Source organism: Bubalus kerabau, chromosome 11 (assembly GCF_029407905.1).
Source record: "Bubalus kerabau isolate K-KA32 ecotype Philippines breed swamp buffalo chromosome 11, PCC_UOA_SB_1v2, whole genome shotgun sequence".
Taxonomy (NCBI): Eukaryota; Metazoa; Chordata; class Mammalia; order Artiodactyla; family Bovidae; genus Bubalus; species Bubalus kerabau.
Window position 1 is genome coordinate 30,589,723 of NC_073634.1, and position 13,544 is coordinate 30,603,266.

Here is a 13,544-nt window from a genome sequence, read left to right on the forward strand (position 1 = left end):
TTAATGATATACATGCCAAAGTATTAGCTGAAAGTGTGCTGATATCTGCAATTTTCTTTAAAATATATATAAAAAAGAAATGGACTAATGGACAAAAAGATGGATAAGTGAAAACACAGGCATAACAAAATATTAATGCTAAAATTTAGGTGAGGGTATATTGGGATTCATTGTAAAAATTTTTTTCAACATTTCTCTATGTTTAAATTTTTTTATAATAAAACATTGGGAGGAAAAAAGACATCACTGCTGATGTTGATAGAATATTCTTTTTTTTTTCTATTTTCTAAGTTTTCTATAATGTTTATAGAAATTTCTAAAATGTTTACAATCTTAAACATTTTAAAAGAAATCAAATTACATTTCTTAAAATAATCAAACAAATTATTTTAAAACAAGTTAAAAATCTTAGATGCAGTGAAAATTAAAATGTCCACTATTTTTCAACTCACTATTTAGTTCACTAGAAGCCTAAGTATGTAGTTGTGTAGCAAGTCACTATTTTTGAACGAATTAAAAACCGTGAACTAATCAAATGTGGTTATTAATTTTTTTTCTTTTACTGTCTAATTTTAAACTTTCCCTTGTATTCAAACCTTTCCCTGTGTTAATTAATGTATTCTCATTAAAAGTATATCATTTCTTAGACTCTATAACAACTAAGCAGGGCAATGTTTCTTATGAAATCTGAGAGCTGGCTGTTTACTAAAGGCCTTTATCTTTAGATAAGCACAAGCTTTAAGCCAGGTGCTAGTCATTTGTGTCTTGTTAATTTCCAAAACAAACAGAGGAGAGTGCCATGCAATTTCCATTACACACACTTCACCATTAGGACTAGGGTTTATTAGCTTGACACTGCTCCAGGAATAATGGTTTCATTCCTCACTGAAATAAAATAATGTGCCACACAACTCAGCAATGCGGAACTTCTCAAAAATGTTGTCATGTTAAACATGGTCATATTTTTAAAGTCTCCATTATGTCATAACAAAGGCCATTTGCTGTAGAGAACTCATTGTGAGCACAGAGAATTCCCACAGGGACCCCAGACTTACCTCATTGCTGTGTCATACGATTCCGGGTGAATACAAGTTTGGTCCAAAGGATTTGGCTTTAGTACAACGTTCACTGCAGTTTTGCTCCTTTTCTTGCCTTGCTTCTCATTTGTGACCTCAACACCTGCTGAAGCTGTTACAGCAACTCCCTGAGTTTCGCCTGCAGATTCAGTTTGCTGACTACTGTAACCATTCAAAACAGAAAAGAACAAACTTCTGTAAAGCAATTATCTTTTAATTAAAAAATAAAATAAAATAATACTATCTTTCTGTCATAAAAAAAATAAACACTATGGGAGGATGTGGGAGGGTTAGAGGGTGGGCAGAGGGTTAGAGCCTTTCATTAAAAATGAGCTTATTTCTCTGCCAAAAAAATATACACAAACAGCCACCAGATTTTGACCATGTACTTCACAGAAATTACCACTTATTTGTTTAAACCTATTAATAGGGCTTTCTGTTACTTAAAGCCCCAAACATTCTTAATTGATTCTGCCTGTGTAATTGGCATTCTAGGAGAGAACAGAGAAAAACAGATGAAAATAAATTAAATGAGGAGGAGAAGGAAAAGGTGATTTCTCAGAGCTGAAAAAAAACACAAGCTCCCCAAAGGAATCTACTGAGTATAAAACAGAATGAATGGGAAAAGAATGACTAGAAAAAGACTCAAATTTGACTTATGACAGGGAAACTTTAGAATTTTAAAAATTAAGAGATAAAAATAAAACATTACTTTGAAAGGAACTAGAATCAAACTGGCATCAGTTTTCTCACTGACAAACACAGACACCAGAACACAGTGGAACAATATTTTAAAAGTCTGAGACAAAATGATTTTAAATCTAGAATTATATACCTAGACAAACTAGAGTCAAGTTAAAATCACTTTCAGACATGTAAGGACTGTGGTACAACCCATATAATATACTCTCTCTGAAAAGAAATTCTTGAGTATAAACTCCAGCAAAAACATTGAGTTCAAGAAAAATGATAATGTGGGCTATAAGAAACAGTGATGAGCACAGGAACCATAAAAATCACTAGGTTAAATAACTGTTCATGAATATTGTAAAAAATGTATAAAAAGAACAGTCTGAAACTAAAATTCCAAATTATCTCACCACAGGACACAGCATTGAAGGGAGGAAGGTTGGGAAGAGACCTTTGGTTCTAGTTTTCTCTAGGAGGAGTACAGAGACACCTATTAACTCTAGAGACCAATCCAAATCAAATTTAAAGATAATAACCAGAAGAATAGAAGAAAGATACAAAAGCTGGAATCACTAAGAGGAGATAAAGATGAGTAAGGAAGACAATCTGATTTCAGTGTTGGCCATATGGTGATGTTCATGTGTAGAGTCTTCTCTTGTGTTGTTGGAAGAGGGTGTTCGCTATGACCAGTGCATTCTCTTGGCAAAACTCTATTAGCCTTTGCCCTGCTTCATTCTGTACTCAAAGGCCAAATTTGCCTGATACTCCAGGTGTTTCTTGACTTCCTATTTTTGCATTCCAGTTCCCTGTAATGAAAAGGACATCTTTTTGGGTGTTAGTTCTAAAAGGTCTTGTAGGTCTTCATAGAACTGTTCAACTTCAGCTTCTTCAGCATTACTGGTTTGGGCATAGACTTGGATTACTGTGATATTGAATGGTTTGCCTTAGAAACAAACAGAGATCATTCTGTCATTTTTTGAGACTGCATCCAAGTACTGCATTTTGAACTCTTTTGTTGACTATGATGGCTACCCCATTTCTTCTAAGGGATTCCTGCACACAGTAGTTGATATAATGCTTATCTGAGTTAAATTCAACCATTCTGGTCCACTTTAGTTCACTGATTCCTAAAATGTTGATGTACACTCCTGACATCTCCTGTTTGACCACTTCCAATTTGCCTTGATTCATGGATCTAACATTCCAGGTTCCTATGCAATACTGCTCTTTACAGCTTTGGACCTTGCTTCTATCACAAGTCACATCCACAACTGGGTGTTGTTTTTGCTTTGGCTCTGTCCCTTCATTCTTTCTGGAATTATTTCTCCACTGAACTCCAGTAGCATATTGGGCACCTACTGACCTGGGGAGTTCATCTTTCAGTGTCCTATCTTTTTGCCTTTTCATACTATTCATGGGGTTCTCAAGGCAAGAATATTGAAGGGGTTTGGCCATTCCCTTCTCCAGTGGATCACATTTTGTGAGAACTCTCCACCATGACCTGTCCATCTTGAGTGGCCCTACATGGCATGGCTTAGTTTCATTGAGTTAGACAAGGCTGTGGTCCATACGATCAGATTGGCTAGTTTTCTGTGATTGTGGTTTCAGTCTGTCTGCCCTCTGATAACCTCTCTTAGCACCTACTGTCTTACTGGGGTTTCCAAAGAATAGCAAGGAGAGATAAGAAAGCTTTCCTCAGTGATCAGTGAAAAGAAATAGAGGAAGATAATAGAATGGGAAAGACTAGAGATCTCTTCAAGAAAATTAGAGATACCAAGGAAACTTTTCATGCAAAGATGGGCACAATAAAGGACAGAAATGGCATGGAACTAACAAAAGCAGAAGATATGAAAAAGAGATGGGAAGAATACACAGAAGAACTATACAAAAAAGATCATGACCCAGATAATCATGATGGTGTGATCACTCACCTAGAGCTAGACATCCTGGAATGCAAACTCAAGTGGGCCTTAGGAAGCATCACTACGAACAAAGCTAGCAGAGGTGATGGAATTCCAGTTGAGCTATTTCAAATCCTGAAAGATGATGCTTTTAAAGTGCTGCACTCAATATGCCAGCAAATTTGGAAAACTCAGCAGTGGCCACAGGACTGGAAAAGGTCAGTTTTCATTCCAATCCCAAAGAAAGGCAATACTAAAGAATACTCAAACTACCGCACAATTGCACTCATCTCACACGCTAGCAAAATAATGCTCAAAATTCTCCAAGCCAGGCTTCAGCAATATGAGAACCGTGAACTTCCAAATGTTCAAGCTGGATTTAGGAAAGGCAAAGCAAGAGAGTTCCAGAAAAACATCTATTTCTGCTTTATTGACTATGCCAAAGCCTATGACTGTGTGGATCACAATAAACTGTGGAAAATTCTGAAAGAGATGGGAATACCAGGCCACCTGACCTGTCTCTTGAGAAATCTGTATACAGGTCAGGAAGCAACAGTTAGAACTGGACATGGAACAACAGACTGGTTCCAAATAGGAAAAGGAATATGTCAAGGCTGTATATTGTCACCCTGCTTATTTAACTTATATGCTAGAGTACATCATGAGAAATGCTGGGCTGGAGGAAGCACAAGCTAGAATCAAGACTGTTTATAATAGCCAGGACATGGAAGCAACCTAGATGTCCATCAGCAGATGAATGGATAAGAAAGCTGTGGTACGTATACACAATGGAGTATTACTCAGCCATTAAAAAGAATACATTTGAATCAGTTCTAATGAGGTGGATGAAACTGGAGCCTATTATACAGAGTGAAGTAAGCCAGAAAGAAAAACACCAATACAGTATACTAACGCATATATATGGAATTTAGAAAGACAGTAACGATAACCCTGTATGTGAGACAGCAAAAGAGACACAGATGTATAGAACAGTCTTTGGGACTCTGTGGGAGAGGGAGAGGGTGGGATGATTTGGGAGAATGGCATTGAAACATGTATAATATCATATAAGAAACGAATCGCCAGTCCAGGTTTGATGCAGGATGCTTGGGCCTGGTGCACTGGGATGACCCAGAGGGATGGTACGGGAGAGAGGTGGGAGGGGGATTCAGGATGGGGAGCACATGTACACCCGAGGCGGATTCATGTTGATGTATGGCAAAACCAGAAGCATAAAGCAGAGACATTACTTTGCCAACAAAGGTTCGTCTAGTCAAGGCTATGGTTTTTCCTGTGGTCATGTATGGATGTGAGAGTTGGACTGTGAAGAAGGCTGAGCGCCGAAGAATTGATGCTTTTGAACTGTGGTGCTGGAGAAGACTCCTGAGAGTCCCTTGGACTGCAAGGAGATCCAACCAGTCCATCCTAAAGGAGATCAGTCTTGGGTGTTCTTTGGAAGGAATGATGCTAAAGCTGAAACTCCAGTACTTTGGCCACCTCATGCAAAGAGTTGACTCATTGGAAAAGACTCTGATGCTGGGAGGGATTGGGGGCAGGAGGAGAAGGGGATGACAGAGGATGAAATGGCTGGATGGCATCACTGACTCGATGGACGTGAGTCTGAGTGAACTCTGGGAGTTGGTGATGGACAGGGAGGCCTGGCGTGCTGCGATTCATGGGGTTGCAAAGAGTCGGACACGACTGAGCGACTGATCTGATAAAAAATACTGTAATTAGCCTCCAGTTAAAATAAATAAATTTAAATTAAAAAAAAAAAAGCACTAAAACTAAAAAATTGTATGTAGAGAAAAATTTCTAAAAGGTGAAATACAAGTTGATAGTAAGCACAAATAAAACAAAATTATTAGCCAAAAAAAAAAAAAAGACTGCCAGGAGAAATATCAATAACCTCAGATATGCAGATGACACCACCCTTATGGCAGAAAGTGAAGAAGAACTAAAGAGCCTTTTGATGAAAGCGAAAGAGGAGAGTGAAAAAGTTGGCTTAAATTCAGAAAACTAAGATCATGGTACCTGTTTCCATCACTTCATGGCAAACAGATGGGGAAACAGTCAGACATTATTTTTTGGGGCTCCAAAATCACTGCAGATGGTGACTGCAGCCATGAAATTAAAAGACATTCCTTGGAAGGAAAGTTATGACCAACCTAGATAGCATATTAAAAAGCAGAGACATTACTTTGTCAACAAAGGTTTGTCTAGTCAAGACTACTGGTTTTTCCAGTAGTCATGTATGGATGTGAGAGTTGGACTGTAAAGAATGCTGAGCACTGAAGAATCAATGCTTTTGAACTGTGGTGTTGGAGAAGACTCTTGAGAGTCCCTTGGACTGCAAGGAGATCCAACCAGTCCATCTAAAGCAGATCAGTCCTGGCTGTTCATTGGAAGGACTGATGTTGAAGCTGAACTCCGAAACTTTGGCCACCTGATGGGAAGAGCTGACTCATCTGAAAAGTCCCTGATGCTGGGAAAGATTGAGGGCAGGAGGAAAAGGGGACAACAGAGGATGAGACGGCTGGATGGCATCACCGACTCAATGGACATGAGTTTGGGTAAATTCCAGGAGTTGGTGATGGACAGGAAGCCCTGGCATGCTGCAGTCCATGGGATTGCAAAGAGTCGGACACGACTGAGCAACTGAACTGAAGTGAAGGAAGACAAGGAGAAAAACAGGGAGGAGCCCTGTTAACTGACAAATGTTAACAAGCTGCATGAAAAAAAAAGAATCAGGAGGCATGAAGAGAAAATATAAAAGATGGAAGTTCAAACATATCAATAAGCATAATTTTGAATGGATTAAGCAAAACCAGAAAACCTATGAGTCATATAAAAAACTGAATATCATAGAAAGTTTGAAAATAAAAAATACCAAGCATATTCTGAAAAGGGCAGATATGGCAACAATGCTAGCAAACAAAATAGATTTGAAAATAAAAACACTCAATACGATAGCAATAGTCATTCTGAATAAATGCATGACCTATCAAGGAAATATAATAGTGATGAATCTTCAAGTCCTTCATTACCAGTTGAAAAAAACTAAGGCTTTAAAATAACCCAAATGTTCATCAACAGAGCACTGATTAGATTAAATTACAGTCCATTTATAAATTAAATACTGTGCTGGCATATATAGAGAATGATATAAGTCAATAAGTAATATGTGGAAAGAGATCCAAGATATATGAATGAAACAAAACAAGTTTTAACTAGTTGTATACCATAAGTTGTTCTGTATGCATTTAAAAATAATAGACACATATATATAAGCTTATATAAGTATAAATTTAGTTTTGGAAGCAATAATAAGAAACTATTTTGAAGGGACAAGTTGGGGTACACTTTTCACTTTATTCTTTTTTATACTATTTGAATTTACTAACCAAGTGTTTTACTGGTTAATTAATCGATTTTCCCCACTATATGAAATGTCACCTTTATCATAAATTAAATTCCCTCTGTGTTTTACTGTATTTCAGACTCTATTCTGTTCTACCTATTTCTACATCAAACCCAAACTGTTTTAATTACTATGGCTTCAAAATATATTCTGCTTTTCAGAGGGGCTGGTTTTCCCTCAGTCTTTTCCAGAAAAAAAATGATTGTAACTTTTGTGTCAGAAGAAAAAAATACACAATGAATGAATCAAGTAGTTCCAAAGCTGCTGCTGCTGCTGCTGCTAAGTCGCTTCAGTCACGTTCAACTCTGTGCGACCCCAGAGCAGCAAATGCATAAAAGCTAGTCTTTTATGATTACAAAATGCTAAGAAGTTTACCCAATTTCTTTGCTTTTTGTGCTACCAGGATTAGAAAGCAAGAACTTAGCTCTTAATTTACACATCTGCTAATTAATGCCTTGGCCAGTTTTCATTGAGGAAGAAGCAGGGAAACTCAATTATGCTGCCCTTTTTTTTTTTTTGCCACACCCCCAAGGCATGTGGAACTTCACTGACCAGGAATGGAATTTGTGGCCCTTGGAGTAGAAGCACATTGTCTTAACCACTGGACCACCAGGGACATCCCTCAACTATGCTTAGGGGAACAGCTGTCACTCTGAAGTGGTCATTGCAAAGTCTTCTTTGTAGCCTCATCTGGTGCCAGTCCTTCCACTTGTGGTGCTCGAATCACATCGGCCTTAGCTCCTTTCCCTAAGTACACCAAAGTGGTCCTGCCTCAGGCTGCTGCACACATATTGTCTGCTCTGCTTGAATGCCTTCCTTCTGATCCCTATGTGACTGGCTCCTTCATTTCATTCAAAACTTGGCTCAAATAACTTCAGTAAATAACTCATATAAAGCAGTTTATTGCTCCCTAAGATAGTGTCATATTGCTTTGCTTTAATTTTTATAACACTTATCTGAAACTGTTTTACTAGTTTATTTATTGTCTGTCTCATTTATTAAAACTTAACTCCATGAGGCCAGTGAATTTGTTCATTTGTTCACTGCTGTATTCCCAATGCCTAGTAAAGATTAAGATAGTCTACACATATTGAATGAAAGAATGAAGAAATGAACAGCTAGGATTTATGCCAGTGAGAAGGATGGGTAACAGTACAAGAGGAGGTTTATATTAGAAACGACAGTGTACACTTTAATAATCACCTGCAAAATGTTCGAATATAATCCTGGTTGACTCTGATGAAACCAGCACATTGTTGGAAAGATTTGGGACCCAGCCCTTTCACTTTCTTTAGCTGTTCTCGGTTGATGAATGGCCCATTTTTCTCACGCCATTCAATAATATTTTTGGCTCGGTTGGCATTGAGTCCAGCAATATGCCTAAAAAAATAAACAAAATGAGTAACATGGCCAATATAATTGTTCTAAGAGAACTGAAAGAAAAGATGGCATGTAAAGAAACATAAAAGCAATTGCAATTATATCTTTCATATGTCTCTAAGTTCAGTTAATCAAAGGTGGGTTATGTCAGAAAGACAAAGGGGAAACAGTTTTCCAAGAAGAGTGAAGGACAGTAGAAAGCAAAATAGTGACAAAACCAGGGGCTGTCATAAAGATGCTGGCAAACTGGTTAAGAGAGGTATAAGAAAACTACCTTTCCTACAGATTTCTACACTAGTTACATTGCTTGCATTTCTAAATCAAGTAATAATTCTGCCTATTCCCAGTTATCTTACAAAGTGATTCAGGAGCAGAAGTTAATATAGCTACAGTTGCATTGTACTATCTTATTTTTGTCAGCCTGTTCTCCTCAGTAAAGACTTAAACGGTGGAAAGGCACTTATCCATGATAAAAAATACTCTGTCATTAGATAGTTGACTTGATGTTAATTAGAGAATCTGAATTCTATTATAGAATTCCATATATTGAATTATGGAATGTTTATTACTATGGTAGAAAGTTGCTCTTGTGTAGTTGCTAAGTTGTGTCTGACTCTTTGTGACCTCATGGACTGTGTAGGCTGCCAGGATCCTCTGTCCGAGATTTCTCAGGCAAGAATTCTAGAGTAGGTTGCTATTTCCTTGTCCAGTGGATCTTCCCAATACAGGGATTGAACTCGCCTCTTCTGCTAGGCAGGTGGGTTCTCGACCACTGAGCCATCAGGGAGGCAACACCTTAAAATGCAAGGGATTATTTTCTGCTGTTCTAATTTCAAAGCAGAAGGATCTAGATTTTTTCCCAGAGGTCCAGAATTTCCAAACTTGTATAATAAATGTAAGATTAGGAACAAAAGAAGAGCTCTTCTGTAACCCCAGGGGGAAAAAACAGCATGTAAGACATGATAATAGTATTAATATGATGAAGATTTTGATATGTAACTTGAGGAATCAAGGTAAAAATATGGTAACCATATACCGTGTTCCCTCAGAATTTATCTTTTGGTGATGGCCAGCTGTGACAGATGTAAGCAAGAGACTGAACTAGTGAAAAATATCTACCTATTTATTATGTGATGGGAAATGGCTCTTTTCCATGTTAACCTTATTTAAATTCTATTAGTGACTCAATGGAGAAGGCAATGTCACCCCACTCCAGTGCTCTTGCCTGGAGAATCCCAGAGACGGGGGAGCCTGGTGGGCTGCCGTCTATGAGGTCACACAGAGTCGGACACGACTGAAGCGACTTAGCAGCAGCAGCAGCAGTGACTCAACAGTTATCATATGCTCTTCACTTTAGATTTTCAGTATTAAAAATTATAATATATATGAATTGTTATGATTATTTTCTTAAATGATGTCTTCCTCCCTGACTGATTACTTAAAGCAATGTATGAACTGATCAATTTTCTATACTTGGCAACTTCACACGTGTCCCCTTGTTCTAACTGAGTTTGGACAGTCAGTAAAGAAACTCAAGATTCTGTAATCTTCAGCCACAGACTTCCTGTCTCACCTTAACAAAACTTCAGAACAGATGTTAATATCCACTCCCACAAAACTGACACATTCTTCTACAACACTGTCCAGTGTTGCCTTGAGCAGAGTCTGAGATACATCGTGCTGAAAAGAAAGATCAAACATCAATCAAAAGTAAAGAACGTGGAATTCTTGGACTATTCCATTACTTTGCCTGTATTACAGGTAGCAGGCTAAGACACAGCAAAGTCAATTTGTTCATTTCTCTTAAACACTGTTGGCTGATGTAATTGACCTAAACTTTAGAAATCTGTGTTTCATACTCTCTACTTAAACACTTGACTTGAGTACAACAGCACCAGCATTTTTCCCTTAGCTTGCCATAAAAATTACCTCTCGAGTTTGTTAAAACACAGGTTGCTGGGCCCCACACCAAGAGTCTTTGATTCAGTAGGTCTGGGTTGGGGCCTGAGAATTTACATTCCAACAAGCTCTGCAGTAATGCTGCTGCTGGTTCTGGGAGCACACTGAGCCAATGCTGGTTACTATTATTGGCACGCTACCTTGAATTCTTATCTTCACTTGCATGTGTATTATGACCCTTTGTTCTTAAGAGAAGAGTGAACAGGAAGGAGAACATGAATATTCAGTAAGTTTGACAGTAAACCGAACTCTCATATTTCATGAAATTGAAGAGCCTTTTGCTTATAAGTCTTTTTTTTTCCTCAAAAAAAAGAAAAAAAAAAAAGATGTCCTTTTCATCACAGGGGACTGGAATGCAAAAGGAGGAAGTCAAGAGATACCTAGAGTAATAGGCAAGTTTGGTCTTGGAGTACAAAAAGAAGCAGGGCAAAGGCTAACAGTTTTGCCAAAAGAACACACTGGTCACAGCAAACATCCTCTTCCAACAAGATAAAAGAAGACTCTACACATGGACCATCACCAGAGAGTCAATCCTGAAATCAGATTGATTATATTCTTTGCAGCCGAAGATGGAGAAGCTCTATAGAGTCAGCAAAAGCAAGATCAGGAGCTGACTGTGGCTCAGATCATGAACTCCGTATTGTAAAATTCAGACTTAAATTGAAGAAAGTACAGAAAACCACTAGACCATTCAGGTATGACCTAAATCAAATCCCTTATGAAACTGAGAAATAGAAGTGGAAGTGAGACATAGATTCAAAGGATTAGACCTGATAGAAAAAGTGCCTGAAGAACTATGGATGGAGGTTTGTAACATTATACAGGCGGTGGTGATCAAGACCATCCCCAAGAAAAAGAAATGCAAAAAGGCAAAATGTCTGACCAGGCCTTACAAATAGCTGAGAAAAGAGAAGAGAAAGGCAAAGGAGAAAAGGAAAGATAAACCCATCAGAATGCCGAGTTGCAAAGAATAGCAAGGAGAGATAAGAAAGCCTTCCTCGGTGATCAATGCAAAGAAATAGAGGAAAACAATAGAATGGGAAAGACTAGAGATTTCTTCAAGAAAATGAGAGATACCATGGGAACATTTCATGCAAAGACAGGTATGATAAAGGACAGAAACGGTATGGACCTAATAGAAGCAGAAGATATTAAGAAAAGGTGGCAAGAATATATAGAAAAACTATACAAAAAAGATCTTTATGACCCAGATAGCCACAATAGTGTGATCACTCCCCCAGAGCCAGACATCCTGGAGTGTGAAATCAAGTGGGCCTGAGGAAGCCTCACTATGAACAAAGCTAGTGGGGTGATGGAATTCCAGTTGAGCTATTTCAAATCCTAAAAGATGATGCTGTGAAAGTGCTGCACTCAATATGTCAGCAAATTTGGAAAGTTCAGCAGTGGCCACAGGACTGGAAAAGGTCAGTTTTCATTCCAATCCCAAAGAAAGGCAATGCCAAAAAATGTTCAAACTACCTCACACCTGCACTCATCTCACATGCTAGCAAAGTGATGCTCAAAATTCTCCAAGTCAGGCTTCAATAGTATGTGAACTGGGAACTTCCAGATGTTCAAGCTGGATCCAGAAAAGGCAGAGGAACCAGAGATCAAATTGCCGACATCCGCTGGATCACTGAAAAAGCAAGCGAGTTCCAGAAAAACATCTATTTCTGCTTTATTGACTATGCCAAAGCCTCTGACTGTATGGATCACAATAAACTGTGGAAAATTCTGAAAGAGATGGGAATACCAGACCACCTGACCTGCCTCTTGAGAAATCTATATGCAGGTCAGGAAGCAACAGTTGGAAATGGACACGGAAAAACAGACTGGTTCCAAATAGGAAAAGGAGTACGTCAAGGCTGTAAAGTGTCACCCTGCTTATTTAACTTATATGCAGAGTACATCATGAGAAACGCCGGGCTGGAAGAAGCACAAGCTGGAATCAAGATTGCCAGGAGAAATATCAATAACCTCAGATATGCAGATGACACCACCCTTATGGCAGAAAAGTAAAGAGGAACTCAAAAGCCTCTTGATGAAAGTGAAAGAGGAGAGTGAAAAAGTTGGCTTAAAGCTCAACATTCAGAAAACGAAGATCATGGCATCTGGTCCCATCACTTCATGGGAAGTGGATGGGGAAACAGTGGAAACAGTGTCAGACTGTATTTTTCTGGGCTCCAAAATCACTGCAGATGGTGATTGCAGCCATGAAATTAAAAGACGCTTACTCTTTGGAAGGAAAGTTATGACCAACCTAGATAGCATATTCAAAAGCAGAGACATTACTTTGCCAACAAAGGTCCGTCTAGTCAAGGCTATGGTTTTTCCTGTGGTCAGGTATGGATGTGAGAGTTGGACTGTGAAGAAAGCTGAGCACTGAAGAATTGATGCTTTTGAACTGTGGTGTTGGAGAAGACTCTTGAGAGTCCCTTGGACTGCAAGGAGATCCAACCAGTCCATTCTGAAGAAGATCAGCCCTGGGTGTTCTTTGGAAGGAATGATACTAAAGCTGAAACTCCAGTACTTTGGCCACCTCATGCGAAGAGTCGACTCATTGGAAAAGACTCTGATGCTGGGAGGGATTGGGGGCAGGAGGAGAAGGGGACGACAGAGGGATGAGATGGTTGGATGGCATCACTGACTCAATGGATGTGAGTCTGAGTGAACTCCGGCTGTTTGTGATGGACAGGGAGGCCTGGCGTGCTGCGATTCATGAGGTCGCAAAGAATCGGACATGACTGGGAGACTGAACTGAACTGAACTGACTGAACTTCAAATTTAGAAAAAAATAAAAAACCCTGCAGGAGTAGCATAAAGGATCTCCTCATAGCCTCTTTTCAAACAAATACTTCAGTGTGCATTTCCAAATAATAAGGACACTGTATTATATACCACTGTATTAATATGATAAATAAAATCAGGTAAGTCATCAGCAACATAATATTATCTAATGGGCCTCCCTGGTGGCTCAGTAGTAAAGAATCCACCTGCAACGCAAGAGACTTGGGTTCTATCTCTGGGTCAGGAAGATCCCCTGGAGAAGCAAATGGCAACCCAGTACAGTATTCTTGCCTGGAAAATCCCATGGACAGAAGAGCCTGACAGGCCACA

The 13,544-nt window shown here is 38.8% G+C and overlaps 1 protein-coding gene across 2 annotated transcripts in view; it reads right to left on the reverse strand.

Moving 5' to 3' along the window:
- Positions 1-13,544, reverse strand: part of SRBD1 (S1 RNA binding domain 1) — a 238,441-nt gene that overhangs the window by 23,337 nt on the left and 201,560 nt on the right. Inside the window, exons 17-19 of one of the 2 annotated variants that reach the window (XM_055539987.1) lie at positions 10,042-10,148; positions 8,292-8,468; positions 1,056-1,235 (exon numbers count right to left, since the gene is read on the reverse strand). In XM_055539987.1, coding sequence (XP_055395962.1) covers positions 1,056-1,235; positions 8,292-8,468; positions 10,042-10,148 — 464 coding nt within the window. Of the gene's footprint in view, positions 1-1,055; positions 1,239-8,291; positions 8,469-10,041; positions 10,149-13,544 lie in introns of both variants that reach the window. The other variant, XM_055539986.1, reaches the window with a different exon arrangement.